We start from the raw sequence: 18709 nt of genomic DNA, 5'->3' as shown, positions 1-18709 counted from the left end.
CATCGATTTTCGAAAGAGTAACCCTTGAACCCTTGACACATGCGCGTTGAGGAACGCAGAAGCACAGAGGATAGAGCAAAACGAAACATAGCGTCTGTAGTTATTCTTTTTTAGCACAAGTCGACTCCGCGCACCGCTGAATGCCGGAAGCAAATTATTTTAGTCTCTAAAGTTTTAAATATGGATACTTTTCTTACACAAACGCACCACTTCACTTCAGAAGGCCTTTTGAACCCCCCCGGAGCCATGTGGAGCAGTTATATGATGGATAGATGCACTTTTATTGACTTCGTTATATTAGGGTGAGGCTGTTGTAAAAAAACATTTTCATGCGGTGTCAATGCGGGCAGATCAGTAATATAGTTGAATATTTAATGTTCCCAACTAAGCAAGCCAAAAGCCTTAGGCAACAGTGGCGAGCAACCAAAACTCCATCAGGTGACACAATAGAGAAAAAACCCTGGGAGAAACCAGGCTTAAAAGTCCTTGAGGAGTTGAGGAGAACTTCAAAATCACAGACACAGTTCAAAATCATCCAAGGGGTCAAAAATCGCCAGAAAGGTCTAAGTTGACCAACACTGAATAGCTAAGAAAAGCATACTTAAAAAAGCCTGTGTGGTTTGGTTACAACATGTCTAATGGCCATTTCTTTTGCTATGTTTCTGCAGACATTACAGTGGTGTATCAGAACGGCTTGCCGGTGATCTCCGTACGTCTGCCGTCCCGACGAGAACGCTGCCAGTTCACCCTCAAACCTTTGAGCGACACAGTAGGTGTCTTCCTTCAGCAGCTGCAGGCAGAAGACAGGGGCATCGATAGAGTCGCCATCTACTCTGAAGGTAAAGTACATTCTGACACTACTATAGTTGTTTTCTTTGTACTATAAGCTATTTTGTCTGTGGATGATGTGCATACAATTACAACAAAAGTCTAATAACCGCCTAAAATCTGTTCAGTAACATTATTCTCCAAACAGAAGTGTGCAAACAATATAATGATAACAGTTTTCACTTTTGGGTGAACTATCCCTTTAAGAAAAGTGAATGTAGTATTGTGCATGTACACTTTCATTGTTCGCAGTTCTAGGGGCAAAATTCAGTTCAAATGCAAGTTATTAACAGTTTCTTTTTTGTAGTTTAAATCCACAAATCACAGATGAACTTGTGGCTTTATCTGAAGTGTTTAATTGATTGTACATCTTATAATCTAATTGAGAAACAAGAATCATTTGTTCTCTGTGCAGACTGCATGTCTGCTCCGTTTCAAGCTCAATTATTCCCGTGCGAGAGGTGCTGAGCTTCTCTTGCCCGTGAGATGAGCGAGATAGGTTATCCGCTGTCTTTACCTCACTCTGTTTCACCTCAGATTGGAAAATGCTTCTTTTCCTGATGAGCATACTAACGCAGAGCAGGAAACCTTTGTGATGAGCATTTAGATTGGCTCTCGGTATTACACGACCACGTCAGAGAGAGAATTGCAGTTAAAGAGGCTGCATACTTTCACACACCTCTAATTTCCCTCTCCTTCTCTCTCTGTAGATGGAGCAAGGATAGCGTCCTCTACGGGGATCGACATTTTACTAATGGACAGCTTTAAGCTAGTCATTAATGACACAACACACCTGGTGCAGCCGCCCAGGAGAGGTGAGTGTGGACTGCTGCATTGTGGGTCATTATGTGTAAGATTTTGCAGAGGAGTTTTTGATATTCTGTTGGCATCCATTGCAGATCTGCTACCGCACGAGGAAGCAGACCGATTGAGCGACGTCAAGCTCTTGGTGCAGCAGCTCTACAGCACCCTGCGCATCGAGGAGCATCAGCTCACCAAAGAGAGAGAGCTGGTTGGACGACTGGAGGACCTCAACTCGCAGCTTCAGCCCTTGGAGAAGGTGTGTTGTTTGGGTTAATGTCACGTTATCTCATTTTTACATCAAAATATACGGCCTCAAACTGAATTTTTTTTATTTTGCACAAAAAGAACAGAACATAGGCACACGCAAATGAGCGTGTGCCGTTAAAGTTGTTTCCACATCAGAGTAGGGATAAGGGGGGGTCTCACACCGGACGCAAAGCTCAGCGTAGGGCTGGGCGATAAAACGATAACGATAATTATCACGATATAATTTTCCTCGATAAAGCGATAAGAACAGTTCGATAAATTCTCGATATAATGCTTACGCGCTATGCGTAATGCTGCACATGCGTATTGCAGACCGGGCTTCTGGGTGCTGCACGCGCTGCTGTTTAGTCAGTGGCTGACAGGCTTGAGGATTGGAGGGAAGTGGAGCGAGAAAAATGAGCAATAGTGAAGAAAATGCAGCGCTCACGACCAGCTCGGAGGACACGGATATCGTCGACAAGTTAGTTCGCTCAACTTCAGTGGTTTGGAGATATTTTGGTGATCCCATTCGACATAAAACTGAGCGACGTGCGTGGGCTGCTTATCATAGGTTCACCACGTGGAATTTATTATCGTGCTTCTTCGAAGTTCTTCCATATAACATTAAGCCCAACACAGCGGTAAATCTATAAAGTACATTCACACACAGGCTTATTACCTTGTTAGTTGTAGTGGGTGACTTAAAAAAGCTAACACTACCTAACTATAATCTCTAAAACATCGGACTTGTACATCGCTATCATAATTGTTTGTCTTTGGTGATGTATTAATGACTCCGCATCGCCTGTATCAAAAGAGAAATCATTTCATCCGATGTTTAAAATGAATAAAATAGACTAGACAGAGATCTGCAAATACTGAACTTTGCTCTCTATCCCTCATCTCACGACCGGCCCACTGTCGGTGAGGTGTGTGTATGTGTGTGTGTGAGAGAGAGCTTGCGATGCACAATGGACCAATCCACTGTGAGGCAAGAGAGGGGGGACTCAAAATGTTTCTCAACTTAAAACGCTTTTCTTTTCTTTTTTAACCGTTTGCATTTTTAGTGTTTTACTACTCACACAATTAAGTGATGATATTATTGATGTACAGTGCAGAGTTAAAAAATGCTTACCACAATTAATATTCTAATAAATAAATCTACCCTAGTTTTAAAAAAATTGTTCACCTGTTGGGAAGTGTCTGTCATGTCTTGACAATAAAGGATCGTTTAAAATCAGTTAACTGTCTGTTTTCTACATCTTTCACTCAGGAGCAAAAATATGTCTTTAAATTTTAAAGAAATAAAAATGTTACATTTATCGTGATATTTATCAATTTCGACTGATATGGAAAATTATATCGTGATATTTTTTGGGGGCCATATCGCCCAGCCCAAGCGCCTCGCAGTGCCTTTAAAATTCAAACAACATTGTTTTCAATGAGTGTACCCACACCGGCGGCGGCGGCATTCGGTGCCTGTCCGCGACGACTCAGGAAGTTGTTAAAAACCCTGCCACGCCACAGAGCGCCATTTCATGGCTTTTTTATTAAATTTATATTATATTTCCCTCAAATCGTCAAGGTACATACTGATTTCACCCTGTGCTACAAAATATTCTCATCGTGCAGCTCTTCTGCAGAAGTCGATTCAAAATTGAGCTTGAACGTATATAATGTGCGCGTCCGGTGTGAGATCCTGAGACGGCGCTGAGCTTTGAACAGGTGTGCGACCCCCTTTAGGCATAATCGGCTTAAGAACGTGCATCTAAACGCAGGTATTTTTTTTGTTTTGTTTATCAAAATGTTCTTTTATATATTTGTGTGATGTTCTGTATTTCGATCGCGGCTTTAAAATGTTATGAGGAAACGGTTTACGAATGTTTATTCACCACATTACTTTTTATTTAAACCTAAATAAGAAAGCCATTGGCAGGCAACTGACAGACGAACTGACAATGGCTTTCTTATTTCTTATTTTCTTATACAGTTTTGGTCGGTTTACTAAAAGTTGTTGCTGTGTGCAGTGTGTAAAGGAAAATGTAAATTGTTTTACCCTCCTGCTGACTAGTGTCGTTCCCCTCCCAACCCATTCACACACACACACATAGATGATTCGACTATCGGTCGACTATTGAAAGATTCGACAATTCGGATTCAAATGTGTAAATCCTAACTTGGGGACACCCCTACATCAGAGTAAACTAATTAAAAAGGTAACTGTAAGAGAGTCACAATTTTAAGAAATGAAGTCGCATTACAAAAAAAGCCACACTACGAGATATAAAGTCACGAATACAAGAAACAAAAGAACTATTCGGACAGTGATTGTTTCTCATAGGGACGTAAGGTATTTGCAACATTTAAAGTGGTGTAAAGCCAAGTATGGTGTCCCATATTCAAAATGTGTGCTCTGCATTGCACCTGTCCTAGTGCACACACACAGCAGGGAGTAATGAACTCACATACATTTACAGGGGTTAGTCAGGGATTTTATTTCCATCCAGATATAATGTCACCTGTTTTCCACCTCTGCATATTTTTTAAATCCCCCCGACCCCATTTTTTCCAGAATTGCATTTGAAAAGTTATGTTAACACTTCATTTTAGGGTTAAGTTCTCGCTATTAACTTGTTGCTTATTAGCATGCGTATTACTAGGATATGGGCTGTTTATTAGGACTTATAATCAATCAATCAATCAATCAAACTTTATTTGTATAGCACCTTCCAACAACCAAAAGGAGGACCAAGGTGCTTTACATTTAGAACAGAAAAATATCTACAATAAATAATATATTAATACATGAAGCAATAACCAAAGGAACAGTTACACAAAATACAAAAATAAAATTCAAAAATAAAATTCAAAGTGCCACAGTGCTACTGTGTGTTAAAAGCCAGTTTAAATAAATGCGTTTTTAACCTGGACTTGAATAGGGCCAGGTCTGTAAGAACACGCAGGTCTACTGGTAGAGTGTTCCAAAGTTTAGGAGCAGCAAAAGCAAATGAACGATCGCCCCACTGCTTGCACCGGGACCTCGGAACAACTAGCCTCATCTGGTCAGCCGACCGGAGGGCTCTGTTTGGACGGTGGACACTTAAAATCTCTGATAAATAAGGTGGCGCAAGGCCATTAAGAGCTTTAAAGGCAAACATTAAAATTTTAAAATCAACACGGTACCTAACCGGGAGCCAGTGGAGAGAACAGAGAACTGGACTAATATGGCTGTGTCTAGATGTACCGGTTAGAAGACGAGCAGCTGCATTCTGTACCAGTTGGAGACGACGGAGTGAAGACTGTGTGATGCCAATGTAGAGTGCGTTACAGTAATCAATGCGTGAGCTGATAAAAGCATGAATTGCCTTTTCCAGATCACTGCGGCACAGAAAAGGCTTTACTTTGGCTAAAAGTCGCAGCTGGAAAAAGCTTGCTTTTACTACAGAGTTAATTTGTTTGTTAAAATTCAGATCTCTGTCAAAGATCACCCCCAGATTCTTTATTGCCTCACTAACTTGAGGGGTTGTGCTTGATGATAAATCGTGGTGTAAAATAGGGGAACCAAAAATAATGTATTCCGTTTTACTCTCATTCAGATGAAGAAAGTTTCGTGAAAGCCATAGTTTAATCTCAGATAGGCAACTATGCAAGGAGTCTAGAGCTGAACCATCATTTGGAAGCACAGGCATATAGACCTGGAGGTCGTCTGCATATAGGTGGAAAGACAGATTGTGCTTGGCAATAATGGAACCAAGAGGCAACATGTACAGTGAAAATAGAACAGGGCCAAGAATGGATCCTTGTGGCACTCCAGAGGACAGAGGAGCAGTGGATGACGAAAATTCATTGATCATAACTGAAAAGCTCCTGTTGTTCAAGTAGGAGCGAAACCACTGCAGGACTGAACCCGTGAGGCCGACCTGTTGAGCAAGGCGGGCGATAAGTACTGAATGGTCCACAGTGTCGAAAGCTGCTGTTAGATCCAGCATCACCAACAGCACAGATCTTTTAGCATCAAGGGATAGAAGGATGTCGTTGTGGACTTTCAGCAGCGCAGACTCAGTGCTATGTCGTGACCTAAAACCAGACTGAAACTTTTCTAAAATTGAGTTATTTTCTAAAAAAGGCTGTAACTGTGATAGCACAACTTTTTCTAGGACCTTTGATAAAAATGGTAAATGTGAGACAGGTCTAAAATTAGACAAAATGTCCGGATCCAGGTTGGGTTTTTTTAAAAGTGGTCTGACCACTGCGTGCTTGAAGACAGTTGGGACAGTCCCTGAGTTGAGGCAGCTGTTAATGAGCGAGAGGACGCACGGTCCAACAGTATCAAAGACCTGTTTGAGCACCTTGGTTGGAACAATATCGAGGGGGCAGTTGGTGGGTGACAACCCCTGTACCACCTCAGAAAGGCGTGATAAAGACACCGGTTCAAATCGTTCAAACACTGCAGGTGAGACAACAGGAGGGACAGCATTGGTGTAAAAAGTACTGTTCATATTCTGCCTAACAGAGGATACTTTCTCGACAAAATAATTCAAAAAGTTTTCACAGATGGATTCTGACACCTTGCTCAAGACATTGCAAGGTGGATTAATAACAGACTGTATTGTGTTAAATAAAGTCCTTGGACGATTGCAGCTGGTGGAAATAATGTTCGACAGATATTGGCGTTTGGCCTCTTTAACAGCCTTTTGGTAGCTTGCCAAACTGTCTTTTAGTATATCCAGTGACACATGCAATCTATCTTTCCTCCACCTGCGTTCGGCCTGTCTGCAGCAGCGCCTAAAGGTGCGGGTGGTGTCATTTAGCCAGGGTTCCGGTGCAGTGCTGGCGGGTTTACGCCTAAAAGGTGCAATAGAATCCAAAATCTCTGAACAGGAAGAATAAAAAATGGAAATCAGGTCATCCGGACATAGCGGAGAGGCCTGATCAACCTGGGTATATAAGCTAGTGTTCATGAAAGCAGCTGTAAATTGCCCAGCCGTGGATGGAGTAATGACACGGCGGCGACAGGCAGGAGTAATAGACCTGGTTCTGAGAGGGGTTACAAAATCAAATAAAATAGGAAAGTGGTCTGAGATGGAAGTATGGCATATCCTACTGAGGGACACAGGGAGACCATGGGAGATAATGAGGTCAAGAGTGTGTCCTAAGTGATGTGTGGGACCATTAACTGATTGTATTAAATTAAAAGAGTCAAGAAGGCTTAGAAACTCCCTTGCCATTGGGTTAGATGGGCAGCAGACATGAATGTTAAAATCACCACAAATCAATAGATCGTCATAATTCGGCATGAGCTCAGCTAGGAGCTCAGAAAATTCTTGAATAAAAGCCTTATTAAATTGTGGTGGACGATAGACAACTGCACATAGAACAGGAGACCCTAACTCAATAAGAAATAGTTGCAGCTCAAAACTACTGAAGTTATTTGATGGAATTATGCGACAGTTATATGTGTGCTTGAAAACAGAGGCCAGACCACCACCGCGGCCAGATGCTCGCGGTGTGCTGAGGAAGAAATAGCCAGGAGGGAGGAGCTCAGTGAAAGCACTGTTGTCACCTGGTTTCAGCCAGGTCTCAGTCAGCAGAAGAAAATCCAGATCGTTTGTGGAGATGAAGTCGTTCAGGATAAAAGTCTTATTTGTGAGTGATCGGGTGTTTAGGAGAGCCAAACGTACTGCTGTGCAGCTCTCAGACTGCAGCGCAGCGCGGTTGAGCGGGCGGAGGTGCTCCAGCACACAGCCCCGTCTCTGAAGCCTGACAGGCCGGCAACGCGGAAGCGAGCCGCTGACATCGGGGATAGCAGACGTGAGCCAGCGGTGGGAGTAATCCAGAGAGCGGCAGTAGTAAAACATGCCGTGATTCGATGGTAATCTGTTCCGTGAACGGCGAGGATCATGTTCACCGGAGGAAGCCAGGTAAGCTTTGAAGTAAACGAGGACTCCTCCTCTCTTTCCGCGTCTCTTGTAGCGTTTATTCCGTGGTAACGGAAAGATAGACCACCGTAGATAGGCCGGGATAGATGCTAGGAGAGGTGGCGGCGACTTTGATTCATTGACGCCGTGAACGGGCAAATTGTTCACGGAGTCCCGGATCTTTAACAGTGTCAGGCGATCATAAACCAGCAGCGACGACACATTTTGAATTGCAAATAATATGGATAAAATAAACAACGATAAACTCAACAGAAGAGGACGGCAAGCCATACACAGCGGCGCCATCACTCAACCGACCAAAGGTATTTGGTCGGTTATATATTATAAAGCAAATTATAATTTATAATTTGCAATTTATATATAAATTATATAATTATATAATTTTATATAAATTATATAATTTATAATTTATAATTTATAATTTGCAAATTATAATATTATAAAGCAATATTTATAATATTATAAAGCAAATATTAATGCCTTATTCTGCATGATTTTATTCTGCATCCCTTAATCCTACCAAATACCTAAACGCTACAAAAACTACCTTACTAACAATTAATAAGCAGTAAATGATGAGTTTATTGAGGCAAAAGTCGTAATTAATATAGTGAAAATGTGTACTCCATATAAGTGTTACCGAAGTTATAAAGTTAGAGTTGTGAGATTGTTAAAATAGGGACCCTTAGTCACAAGGAAATATAAAAGCACAATTGCGAGATATGAATTAGCAAAAATATGAAGTTGCTACTGCAAGAAACAACCACAGCTGCCAGATTTGCACAGTAATAGTTGTTCATAGCAATGTGTGATATAAAGCCACAGATGGGAAATATAGTCAATTACAGGTGTTTTTATTTTGTTTGTTTTTTACAAAATATGCATTGTGATCTGCTGATGTTTGTGCTGTTTCCCAGCATTATGGGAATTTATAGCAAGATAAACCAACGTCTCATTTGTACTCAACGTTTCTTATTAGTTATTCTTATTAGTCTTATTACCTACCGCTGAACCGCACACACAGGATTGTGGGATATCACAAGCAGCAGACATCTGAAGTGATACTAGCTCTTTATCTGATCCCAATGGCAGCTGATAATTAAGCTGAGTCTAATTGCACAGTAGACAAGAGTGTGTATAATAGAGGGTTTTTACACACTGTGAGCATAAATACTGCTAATTTTTAATTGCAAAGTTTTGCTAAAGCCAACTGAGTTTTGTCTTTGTTTTTTTGTGAGTGTGTGTTCTTCCAGCATTAGAAGTGGGCAAAACTAATCTGATAATGCAAACAACAATTTAATTGAAATCATTGACAGCTCCACTGACTCTTCAATGGATTAGTTTCTTTAGCATTGTATTTTTTTTTCCCCTGCAAGTATAGACAATTAAAAAGACAGTAGAGTGTGTGCAATATAGACTAAAATAGCAACAAAAAATGCTTCTAGTTTGAGGAAAGTTAGCATGTTTCTGGTATTAAGGTATTAACGTGACATAATTTGGGTTTACATTTACCTATTTGGTAACTTTATAATAAATATATAGTAATAAAGTATTTACAAATCATCATTTTTAAACTATTAGTTTATAGTTAATTCATATATATATATATATATATATATATATATATAATAATATATATATATTGTAGTCTCTGCATTGTTAACATATTAATAGGCTAAATACAAATAGTAAGTTCTTTGTGTGTGCGTGTGTGCGTGTGTGTGCGTGTGTGTGCGTGTGTGTGCGTGTGTGTGCGTGTGTGTGCGTGTGTGTGCGTGTGTGTGCGTGTGTGTGCGTGTGTGTGTGTGTGTGTGTGTGTGTGTGTGTGTGATTTTAAGAAACACTAATATGAATGCAATTAATGCCTAAAGGTTTGAAGCATTTATTAATGACATTTTTACATTGTCCGTGACCTAATCTAAAGTGAGAACTATTTACTCCTAATAACCAATTAAAAATTTCTGTTACTACAAGTTAATTCAATAAAAATAATCTTGTTAATTACATTAACAATGAATGAAGAACTCTCTATTTGTATTTCAAAGTTAATGTGTTAGAAGCAGGATAAATGGGCAAGCGTAAGGATCTGAGTGAGTTTGACAAGGTCAAAATTATGATGGCTGGACGAGTCAGAGCATCTCTAAAACTGCAGCTGTGGACTGTTCCCGGTCTGCAGTGGTCAGTGACTATCAAAAGTGGTCCATGGAAGGAACAGTTATATACAGTTTCAGTTATATATACATATATATATAATGCTATCATATTTTTTAGACGTTCTTTCTAATGTAATCTTTTTTTCTCAGGTGAAAGAAGAACTGAGTAAGAAGGCAGAACGCAGGACTACTTGGGTGCTTTGGGGTGGGATGGCTTACATGGCCACTCAATTTGGCATTCTGGCACGGCTGACCTGGTGGGAGTACTCATGGGATATCATGGAGCCTGTCACATATTTTATCACCTACGGCACAGCCATGGCTATGTATGCTTACTTTGTGCTGACACGTCAGGTGAGCAACTCAGGCTCTTTAATATCTAGAACTTGCCCTAGAAGATCAGTGGAATTTCATAAGGTCCCTGTGAATACATAGGTGCCGCAGCAGGAGATCCGTCTGACCTCTCTTCCGTTGTTCTCTCACACAGGAATATATTTACCCAGACGCCAGGGACAGACAGTACTTGCTGTTCTTTCATAAGGGAGCAAAGAGAACACGCTTTGACATAGAGAAGTACAACAAACTGAAGGATGAGATTGCTGAGGTAAGCTGGCACACAGAGAAACGTCATCTCTCTTTTCAGTCTCTTAAAGGAACAGTTCACCCAGAAATGAAAACTGTTGTATGTACTCAGTAGACATGGCCATTTGTTAATATGGTTTATCACTGTAGTTAATATGTACAATTTGGTACCATGGACATTTAAAAATAAAATGAATTTATTTTTTCTAAGCTCATTGTAGCTTAATCAACTTGCATTTGTATGAAATAAAAGAGACTGCATTGGTCCATTGGTCTACAGTGAATATGAAATAATCATTATTAATAATAGAGCACCAATAATATTTGATAATAATTGCACATCAAATCAGCATATTATAATTAATTCTGAAGGATCATATAACACTGAATACTGGAGTGATTTAGCCTTGATGAGCATAAGAAACTTTTTAAAGAAAAAATTAGAAAATGTGAATTATTCCAAAGTTTTGATAGTGTATATTCATCTCGGACCATCACTGTACGGAAGTCACGGTTAGGTGCATACAGTCAAGCGACGAATGCAGTCAGTCACAGGCGATCCACACTCCAGTCCAGAAGAGGCGGGTGCGGTAATGGAACGCTTTTTGCAAACCACCACAGCGAGATAAAGAGCAGAAGAATAGACAAACTATGCTCCAACCAACCCATGCTGTGTTCGGACACTGAGTGCACTGGAAGCTTTTTCATTTGTGCTTTCTGTTTAATAATTATTTTAAACATAGCAAATTGCAGCTTCAGTAGTTATGAAAATATTAATCTTGACCTCTGTCATAGAAACTAGAATGTGTTAACCGTAATTAAACATCTAATCTTGATCTAATAATCAATTATAAAAAAGAAGTTATTAGGGCTGTGCAATATATCGAAATTATCGACATATCGCAAATGTACATATCGCAATATGCATATCACAATGGCATGCAATATCTAAATGATTTTAATAGGCTACTTCAACATTGTGAAAAGTGTAAGTGTTAGGTTGTCGCATAGAGCAGAGAACAGACTGGGCACACGACTGTTACTTATGGGACTTGCTTGATGTAAAAAAAAAAAAGTCTGACACACACAAACCGAAACGTGAATGATTTGTGACATAAAAAAGTTAACTAAAACACTGCTGGTCAGAAGTTGTAGCGATGCTTTCTTTTCCCAGAAAGAATGTGAAACAAATGGTTTCATTCTCAGTTTTTAAATATTTTTTATATATAATTTAAATCGATTTTACACACAAATTTTAATATCGTATCGAATATTGCATTATTTAACAATATATTGCATATCGCATTTTTCTTCAATATCGCACAGCCCTAGAAGTTATACTTATATATTAGATATTTCTCTGGAGCATTTTGGAAAAAGTATGGATGAAAGATTCAGCTGTGGGTGTCATTTTCTGGCGAGAGGTGGGGATTTATTTGTCATGCAACTCTCACTGTGCATCATGGGTATTCTCTAGCTGCTGAGCGTAAATCAGTTGTACACTCGTTGTTGTGGTGCATTGTGGGATTGAATGAGTGCACTCAATAAAGTCCACAATGGTTTCAGACACCACTACAAATGGTTGTCCCCTGAAATAGTGGCCTATTTAAGGATATAGAAGGGGATTTCAGATTCAGCCCCAGAACAAGAGTTCAGATGACACGCAAGCTTGAGTTTTCTTTTGTGGCATCTCCACAAACTTAACGGAAAGGAAACCGGGACGACACAAAGCAGCTTCATGTATGTTTTCTTTATTTTACAAAAGCACAATGTTTTGTTTTTACTGTGAGTGTCACCAATAAAACTAGAACTTAAAAAATAGGCCTTCATAGTTTCGAATGTTTCAAATGATCTGAATGACCATAAATCACAGAGTATTTTAAAGGGTTAGTTCACCCAAAAATGAAATTGATGTCATTAATGACTCATCCTAATGTCGTTCGTCACCCGTAAGACCTCCGTTCATCTTCAGAACACCGTTTAAGATATTTTATATTTAGTGTATCTAAATATGTATGCACCCTATACTGTCCATGTCCAGAAAGGGAATAAAAACATCATCAAAGTAGTCCATATGTGACATCAGATAGTTAATTAGGATCTCTTAAAGCATCGAAAATACATTTTGGTCCAAAAATATCAAAAACTACGACTTTATTCAGCATTGTCTTGCAATCAATGATTCGGGTAGCCAATATCACGTGATTTCAGCAGTTTGACGCGATCCGAATCATTGATCGATTCACTGATACATGAACCGTTTGATTCTTTTTGGAGGAACGCGGAAGAGAAGACAATGCTGAATAAACTCGTAGTTTTTGTTATTTTTGGACAAAAATGTATTTTCGATGGTTCAAGAGATTCTAATGAACTAACTGATGTCACATATGGACTACTTTGTAGGGCTGTTTCGAATGCCATTTTTTGAGCTTCGAAGCTTAGGTGGCAATCAATATCGAATATTCGAAGCTTCGGTGGGTGGGGCTAAATATATAATAATAGTGCAATATGATCAGGTGGCACACATTCTTTAAATATTAATAAACATTTAATAATCTTTTAAATAGAACAATTTCCGGTACGCATTACACAGGCAGGTTTATGCTCCGAAAACGGACAGTGCACAAGTGATACAAAACACAGTGTAGTGAGGTCTGGCTCCATTATCTTTATTAATTCAACTACATTAACGGACCTCATATAGCGATAAAGTCTCCTATGGCATCTATTATCTCTCTCTTTCCTTTCTCTGTTAACGGTTTTCGGAATTCCAGGATCTGCTGTGAAGGTTTGGGTTTTGTTGAGCATGTTGATGGCTGCAATACCTGTGGATGTACCTATAAAAAAATTATTATTAGCCTGTGCTGCTGTATGTTTTTAAATAGTGTCGTATTTGCAATTAGCCTATTTATCATAGCAAATTAAGCGCATAAAAGCTTCTTTTTTTTTGCCGCGTGCAACTTACAGAACTCAGGTGATTTTTCAAACTTGTGGTGCTGTTGTGGTAGGCCAGTTTCAAATCGCATATTTGACACACTACCTTTGTCTTGTCATCCTCACTTAATTTAAAGTGCTCCCAAACAGCTGAGGTCTTGGGCATTTTGTACCTATTAAGTATGAGATGAAATAAATCACTACGTTCGCCAACGGGTGGTTCAAGCTGCAAGCATGAGTGAGAATGAGTCTGCGACGGAAGTCACATGTTTAAAAAAAAAAAAAAAAGAATATTTGAATCTCAAAACTGAAAATCGAATGCCACCTCACCGAACGAATATTCGAATATTCGATTATTCTAGTACAGCCCTACTACTTTGATGATGTTTTTATTTCCTTTCTGGACATGAACAGTATAGTGTACATACACTTAGATACGCTAAATATAAAATATCTTAAACTGTGTTCTGAATATGAACGGAGGTCTTACAGGTCAGGAACGACATTAGGGTGAAAAAATGTCATTTTGGTGTGAACTAACCCTTTAAGTTATTTCCGTGGTTTCTTCATCTTTCCGTAGTTTCTTGAAAAAGCATAACATTGAGCTTTGTGTATCCGCCATTGTCACCGCATGTTAATTAACTCTCATGCACAAAGAAAAGTGCAAAAACAAACCTCTGCACAAGTTTGATTTTCTTATAATTCTATTTATGCTGTTTATATCGGTTTCCTCTGTCCTAAAAACGGCCTGATGATTTCCTTGTTCTATGAAGTCCCTCCTTCAGAAACACGTAATGAGTTCTGATTGGGCCAGTGCTTCCCTTGTTGTGATTGGACAGCAGCTTAGCGCACTTTGCCCGGGAAAGGTCCCGCCTCTTACCATAACGGGGAGATGCAAGCGCTGAATGCGCGCTCTTCTCCACGTGGGAGAGCAACAAGACCACGCCCCCTATTTTGCGTGTTCTTGTGGGCGGAGGGTTAGTCAACAAACGGTTCTAGTGACGTCATTACATCCCTGCACTTCCTGCTGTAGTCCAAACCGGCCGTTCACTGTAGGCTTTAAAAGGGAACTTCTGTTAAATAAAATATCTCGCTTGGCATTGAACTTTGAGCTTTATGATTTTACAGGTATTATTTATGCTCTAACAGCAACATTACACACTAACTGAAGTTTGAAAGATGGAATCGCGAAGAACAGGACCTTTAAGTTTTGTTTTTTATCAGTCCTATAAAAAAAAAATGCAAGAGTGCATTCTGTTTACTGCTTAGTGCTTAATACACTAAAAAGGAAGCTGTACTGCTTCAACTTACATCAGGGAGGCTAAATGCCGCTTGGTGCAACAAACTGTAATTTGCACTACTGTCTGTTCAAAATAAATGAAAAGAATCATAGCATTTGGGATTTGCTGCTTTTTCCTGTTGTACCAAACTTGTCTATTTACACCAAGTGCATATAGTGCACCTTATTGGCAAGCGCTGTTTACACTAGCTCCGTCTAACAATACCTGGGGTCCAATACCTGGACACGCATGTTTCAACATCTTTAGTGAGGTAGTCAGTAGAGTGTAAGGGTCATGGATGTAGTTTCTGACGTACACGACCCAGGTTGAAATCCACCTTTTGCCTAGCTCACTCTTCATCCTTTTCATCACATTGGAAAGGCCTTTACATAATTTTTAACATGGTTTAAATTGAATATATCACTGTTTCCACTTAAGGTGCACTATGTAGTATTTTTGCAGTAAAATATCCAAAAACCACTAGGCCGGTGTTATATATTTTGTTCAGTTGAGTACCTACAATATCCCAGAAGTTTCCAACTATTTCTAAATTGTGAGAAAATTGCTATTTTAACTAAGGACAGGGATGTTTCAGCATTGCATTTGAGGGAGTCGCCTGTCAATTGCGTCATATCTGCGTTACCCTCGGTTTCGGCTTTTATTTGGCAGGAGCGCTTTACTCTTAGCGTAAACAAGTGAACGCACGGGGTAAAGTCATAACATCGTTTTGAACACACTTAAATGTATCTAATATGATAAACAAAGCTCCATTACCTCAAAATCATAACCGGAAGAGCGGATCCGTGCAGGCGCCTGGCGAATGTGTCCCGTCCCGTCAAAATAAAAGTCCCGGTATTCGCGAGGCGGGTATTTGTTTAACAATCGCTCCAGCAGCTGTGCTCAGGTCCATAACACTCGGTCCTGCTCTGCTTTAGACTACAGTAACGTTAATAACCGCATGCATGAACGTGATTTCTGCCCGAGTCCTATTTTCCACCGGCTGTGATGAGAAGACCACATCTCCCAAGATGCTGCGCTCACACTTTGCGTCATCAAACTACGATTTGTTTTGAATAGGCGCCCTCAGGGTGTCCGCGGGGTTTTAAAAAGTATTAAAAAGTGATAAATCAAAATTGCCAAATTTAAGGCCATTAAATGTGTTAAATGTGGTCTCAGAGGTATTATTTTTTCAGACTATCAGGTGTCCTATTCTGATTGAAATTCTATCTGCGTTCGCATTAGTTCGTTTAAATATGGGCTTTAGCATATCTGGGTACATAATCAAATAATCGTCTCGGCGTATGTTTGATGCTGACGTCATATTCAGTGGTCGTTCGGCATCATCTCAGAACACTGCGCACTCAACAGAAGTGGCTGGCTTACGTTTTATTGTAGACTTGCCTCAAGGCATATCTTCAACGACTATCCTCATAAGAGCAATCTTAAATGATTTATATAAAGTCTAAAATGAACAAAAAGAGTTGTTAGAGAATGAGGCGCGATCCATAGACAGTGAGATCCGCGTGTCTGTCTGCTCTTAAAGGGGCAGCAGCCAATAAAGCTTCCTGTCAGGGAACAGAGAAAATGACTCGCTGCTCTTGACTAAATAACTTTTGTAGCTTTAATAAGGATTAACTATTTAATTTATAGTTTATGCAGTGCAGACTACATATAACTTTGATAACTTTATTAAATTTCTGTATATTTCCTAACTGTTAAGACAGGAAGGGCAGGAGTAAACATGACATTTATTATGGGTTTATGTTAGCATTGTTTTAAGTTTACTTAAATTAAAAACTGTTATATTTTTGAAGCCTAATAATAAATTTAAAAAAAAATATTTAAAAAAAATGAGTAGCTGTATTAATATCAGTAATACTGGCCTTCATTCATAAAAAGATGCCATTTAAACAAGTATTTAAAATATACTGTCTTTATGTTGTTTCTACATTAATTTGATTAACTGTGAAATTATTATATTAAAAAATATATTAAAAACGTACAGAAACATTTCTTTTTTTTATTGCGATTAATCACAGAAAAAAAGTCTGATTAATCTAGTTAAAGTTTTTAATCGATTAACAGCACTAGTTTTTAGTATTTTGTTAAATTCAGCAACTTATCACAGTTATAGAAATGTAATATTTGGCTCAGGTTTTGTTGTTGGAAAAAAAACACTAAATAATTTAATTGCTGAATTACCAATTATTAATTGAAATCAGATGTGTATGTAGTAATGCTTCTCCTTAACCAACCTTTGTGAATGTTGAGATCTATTTTACTGTGTCTGAATGATAACTTATCACAGATTTCCTCCTGCTGTCGATTCTAAATCTATTCTTTTTTTGTATGTTATATGTGTCAAAATCTGTGTAAATAATAGAAAGGTCGCTGATTAACACTTGCAATTCAGTGTCGTGATGGTTTTAAAAAATATTCTGAAGGTAGTGAAAAAGGTATTAAAAAGTAGTAAATTTAACTTAAGGATTGCTGTATATACCCTGGCCCTCCAGTGGACGGAAAGCTGCATAGTGCACCTTTAATGTAAATAGCCGCTGCCAAAAGATTGTTATGGGACTTTTTGCCATTTTTGAAGCTTGTTTTTGTTGTATTGAAAAGAGCAGTGTTAACATTTTCTCCAACATCTCCTTTTATGGGGTGATCTGCTTCTATAACTAAATTCATGTTTTCTTATTTTCCTTCTTTTCCTCAGGCGGAGTTGGATCTAAAACGTCTACGGGACCCGCTGCAGTTGCACCTCCCTGTCCAGCAAATCAGCGCCAGCGAGGACTGATGAGAACATGACGCCCTTTCTGCCTCTCTCTCACTTTCCTCTTTCATTCTCTTCTGCCTCTTTGCATTTCGTTTTCTGTCTTTTTGTGTTTTGTTTTATCTCTACAACCTCAAAGAAAAATCTTTTTCACACAAGCTTCGGAGTTTTATTATTATCCTTTTTATTGTTTCGTTTAATTTGGCAAGTCTATGCAGAGGAGAAGAGATACAATTAAATGAAATGACAGCCGATGCTTGCGGATCAGGCGCTCTCATAACGCTACAGGACCACACAGAGAAACACAGCTACTTCAGACAGTAAGTTGGGACACTGGGAGTCAAACAGTACATCGCTAGGAGACAATGACCCCACGTCTTGCATGGGACACAGAGTCTGAGGTCAAAAAACCATCTGCCCTTGGGTTGAACAGTTTTTTTTTCCACATTGGAGTACTGCTGATATCCCTAACTCTGACACTTTGCAGAAGAGATTTCGGGATGTGGTGCTCTTTTCCATTTCGGAAAAGATCAGTTTACCATCGAACCAGTCCTCTTGTGGCTGAAACGCTGCATTGACAACTGTACCCAACAGCCTAAGCTAAACCGTCTCGATTCCTTTCTCGCTTCCTGTACGGACCTGTTAAGAGCTGAAGACAGATCTAACAGCTAAAATATCACTGTGTGTTCTATTATTCCAAAAAGAAAAAAGATTCAAAGAAATGTTGGCACTTTTTTTTTAAAAGCCATATTATGTTTATTATAATGATGAAAAAAAGAGAAATGAGTAGAAACTTTTTCTTTTACTCATTATTAGATGATTTTTCATTTTATTTGAGCCATGCCACCAGACATTACACACCTGTAGATGCTCTGATGTGTTGTTTTCTGAGATTCCCATCATCTAACGACGCTCAAATAGTTCCTCCCTAGCGCTCTGAGCCTCAGATGCTGAATTTCTTTCTTTATAAACATGGTGTACCCGCACACACTCCATCGGTTTACATTGTGATGGGAAACGCTCATACACGTGCTCGCTTGGCAGTTGGATCCTTTCTCAAAAGCTCGCCTCTTTTCTCTATAAATCTCCTTTCGAACATCATCAAATGGCATTTTCCCACAGTGCCTCACAGCATCTGCTGCAGCGTGCTTGTTACTAAACACCTGTTTATCA

At 39.2% G+C, this 18709-nt stretch overlaps 1 protein-coding gene across 1 annotated transcript in view; it reads left to right on the top strand.

The window, feature by feature from the left end:
* The window catches only part of mcu (mitochondrial calcium uniporter), a 158943-nt gene extending 141249 nt beyond the window's left edge, over positions 1-17694 (top strand). The window contains exons 5-10 of the mRNA XM_067421755.1: positions 669-839; positions 1539-1643; positions 1728-1888; positions 10121-10324; positions 10458-10574; positions 17480-17694. Of these exons, the coding sequence (XP_067277856.1) occupies positions 669-839; positions 1539-1643; positions 1728-1888; positions 10121-10324; positions 10458-10574; positions 17480-17560 (839 nt within the window). The 3' untranslated portion in view covers positions 17561-17694. The remainder of the gene's footprint in view (positions 1-668; positions 840-1538; positions 1644-1727; positions 1889-10120; positions 10325-10457; positions 10575-17479) is intronic.
* The last annotated feature ends 1015 nt before the right edge of the window (positions 17695-18709 follow it).

Source organism: Pseudorasbora parva, chromosome 17 (genome assembly GCF_024679245.1).
Source record: "Pseudorasbora parva isolate DD20220531a chromosome 17, ASM2467924v1, whole genome shotgun sequence".
Classification (NCBI taxonomy): Eukaryota; Metazoa; Chordata; class Actinopteri; order Cypriniformes; family Gobionidae; genus Pseudorasbora; species Pseudorasbora parva.
This window is presented reverse-complemented; position numbering and strand designations above follow the sequence as displayed.